At 37.2% G+C, this 3,344-nt stretch overlaps 1 protein-coding gene across 1 annotated transcript; it reads right to left on the bottom strand.

The window, feature by feature from the left end:
• Window positions 1-301: 301 nt before the first annotated feature.
• LOC112199051 lies at window positions 302-2,426 on the bottom strand. Its single transcript, XM_024340116.1, has 4 exons — window positions 2,336-2,426; window positions 1,671-2,198; window positions 644-1,127; window positions 302-527 (listed from the first exon to the last, which is right to left on the bottom strand). Exons 1-4 carry the CDS (start codon window positions 2,424-2,426, stop codon window positions 302-304), a joined length of 1,329 nt encoding a protein of 442 aa, XP_024195884.1.
• Window positions 2,427-3,344: the final 918 nt, after the last annotated feature.

A 3,344-nucleotide genomic window follows, 5' to 3' on the forward strand; every position in this document is an offset into this window, starting at 1 on the left:
GTATTCCCCCCCCCCCCCCCCCCACAAATACACATTTAAAATCAATTGCTGCATTAATGGAAAAATTAAAATGAAATCAAAATGGATAGAGCAACTGGAAAAAATCTCAATACAAGTGCTTGGAAAACTTAATTAATTTATCAGTCAGCAACAAAACTGAAGGACCAATCAATGTCAATAATCTTTGACAGCAAAAAATGTTAAATTGATCCTAGATAAAATCATCTATTGCCCCCCAATAGCCTATTTTTGCCCCCCAATACAACCAATCAGAATGCTAAAACAATTGACAACTTTACATTCAAATAGGTTCAGTGCAGGTATTCTTGTTATGCTGTCCCATTTTGCCACATCGGCCGCAATGAATAAGCTTCTTTTCACACCCTCCTCCAGACTTGAACCTCTTCAGCCTAGGCCTCCCGGGAGGCCTCTTTGCATTTGAAGAAAGTATGAAGTCATTGCTAGCAGATTCCGAAGAAGCCATATCAACATTAGAAATTGGATAAATTGGAAAATCATAGCACTTCCTGAAATAATCAACATGAAAATGCTTATCTATAAAAGCATAAACATCCAATGAGGCAGCTTGATTTGCAGCAAGACCATGGCAGTAAGGAAAGCAGTTAATCTCCCATTTTTTTACACGAGCATGACAGAGTTCCAAGGTCCACAACATAAGAATACTTTCGATCTCACTTCATAAACATTTGCATGGGAGTAATGCACATTGAAATGGCAAACTTTCTCTATACCTTCTTTCAAACGACACTCCATAACAGGAGTAAGTTGCGAGGTCCAAAGTTGCGCCTCGTCTCTCCTATCGCCCATCATCTGCATCACCTTAATTCGAGTCTGATCAAGCGTAGTGTATACTGGCATATCACGCTCAACAGCAAACCAAGCATTAAAAGATTCAGCTACACTATTAGCCATAATTCCATAACAACATCCAGGGAAAAATGCGCGGCACCAATTTTGAAGAGGTAAATCAGCAAGAAATGGATCTACAATATCAGCCCCACTAACTTCTCTCAACTCTCTTAAATGAAAATGATATTCCTTTTCAGTGCATGAATATGCCAACTTAAAAAACTTCTTTTTAACATCATCTTTCAAAACAGGAGACCCTTTACCGTTGTATTTAGTCATAAGGTTATGCACCAAGTGCTTGTAACAGAAAAGATGAGGATTATCAGGAAATATCTTGTCGAAAGCACTCAACAGTCCAACACCACGATCACTAATAAATGTAATCAATCTAGCTACCTTAAGGTTCCAGCAAGCTCTTCAAGTGTTGGAAGAAAAAGGACCAATTAGCATCAGTCTCAGAATCACAGACACGTACACATTGCAAGAGGAAAGAAACCTACAAAAAACATAAAAAAGAGTAAGTCTATGGGGGGCCAATACATGATAGCAGCGTGCCGCTGCACCGCCAACGGGAGCGTACCGCTCCACATTTTCAACAAAAAAAGAATAAAAAAAACAATATTAAACATTAAAAAAAACAAAACAAAACAAAAAGGGGAAAGAAATCATAAGAAAATAAACGTGTATTGGGGGGCAATATATGTCTATTAGGGATCAATATATGATTGCAGCGTGCCGCTGCACCACTCCAAATTTTCAACAAAAATACAAATAAAAGATCATAGAAATGGGAAAAGTACCATGATTTCCATTCTTTTCAGTTGCACAAAGTATCTGCCCCTTGTAGACACTCTTCCCAAAAGTCCCATCGACAAACAAGACATGAAGACAAAATTCAAAGCCTTTAATGCAGCCTGCATAAGCTAGGAAAAGCCTCTGAAACCGATTGCTCGATGGATCGCCTTCCAAAACAAACGAAGATCCCGAGTTACTCTCAAATACAGCTTCCTTATACCTTGTTAACTTGTTAAACGAATCATCCTCAGAACCATAATTCATTTCCCTAACCTTCTTCTTTGCTTTCCAAGCAACCTTGTACGATATATCAAACCCATAAGCTAACTTGAACTTGCTGATAATTTCTCTCGACTTCAATGATAAGTTATAGCTAATGTCCTCTTCAATACATGTCTTGACAATTTTCGATCCCAAAAGCTCATGTTTTTGCTTCCGAAGAACACCTTTGCAAGAGTGGACATTGTTCAACTCACCAATTATAAAGCATCCATTTGCAGGAGATACATAACCACGAACATTCCAATCACATCCTTCACTTCCCCAATTGGAACAAACCACATGAATTCTATCCCAATCATTTCTAATAAACACAAAGCTGAACCCAACTTCAACAACATATTTTCTGAGCTTGTCTCGAAACTCAAGGGAACCGCCACGAAATTTTTACCCAACAAATTGAATGTAACTAGCCCACTCATTCGACAAGACTTTTGAACTTCAGTCCTAAATGCCTCAGTGAGGTAATCATCTTCATCCATAATACCGGAGCAGCTATCTTCAAATGATACAGAATTTTTTTGCTGCAACTTCCACTACTCTTCAAAACTATAATATCAACGCAATCCAACTTATAAATCTTGGCACCGCTAAACAACATCTGGAAATCATCATCATTGCGAAGAAAAAAAATAACACATCCAGGAAGAGAATAATGAAGCTCAATACCATCAGTTGCAGAAAAACTAAACCGTTCACAAATGTATTCAAACAAATGAGCATAGCTCATATATTGATTAATACAAAACATGAAACCTTGTACAAAATGAGTGCACTTAACAACCAAAGAACCATCCATATTCCTGTATAACAAAAAAAACAAAAAACAAAACAATATCAAACCACTATTGGGCCCCAATAGATACATATTACCCCCCAATAGAGGAGTCTGGAACACCAAAATCACTTCACAAAACAGAAACAAGTTACTATAAACAACTATTGCTGAACTTCAGTAAAAACTAAGCGTATCAAAAAAGAAGAAAAGCAGCTATGTTGACCATCTATTGACCCCCAATATGGGTCTATTGAGGGCCAATAGACAATTCACAAATACCGAAACTGATCGAACTGTTCTAAAACAGAACCACACAAACTTAGCACAACGAAACAGATCAAACTTAGCACAACAAAGTTATAAGCACGAAAATAGTAAATCGAACCAAATCAAAGATGAAATTCACACTTTTCGAAAAAGAAAAAAATGGAATTAACGAAACACAGACAAAACTTAGTGCAATGATTTGGAGATAAAAAAACCGCACAGGAAACAAACTCATATTCAGAATCAAACTAAGAAAATCGAAGCAAACATAGATCCAAAGAACAATCGAAGAAACAATTCAAATCGAGTTGAAGCAGAGTTGAAATATGGAGCAACATTGCTTCTTTCTCTCTCC

Source organism: Rosa chinensis, chromosome 4 (assembly GCF_002994745.2).
Source record: "Rosa chinensis cultivar Old Blush chromosome 4, RchiOBHm-V2, whole genome shotgun sequence".
Classification (NCBI taxonomy): domain Eukaryota; kingdom Viridiplantae; phylum Streptophyta; class Magnoliopsida; order Rosales; family Rosaceae; genus Rosa; species Rosa chinensis.

Coding starts and splice junctions, on each gene's coding strand:
- LOC112199051 (XM_024340116.1), bottom strand. CDS start 2,426: ATGGATGAAGATGATTACCTCACTGAGGCATTTAGGACTGAAGTTCAA. Junction 2,199..2,335: donor AGTTACATTCAATTTGTTGG/GTAAAAATTTCG, acceptor GGGGAAGTGAAG/GATGTGATTGGAATGTTCGT. Junction 1,128..1,670: donor TGAAAAGAATGGAAATCATG/GTACTTTTCCCA, acceptor ACAACGGTAAAG/GGTCTCCTGTTTTGAAAGAT.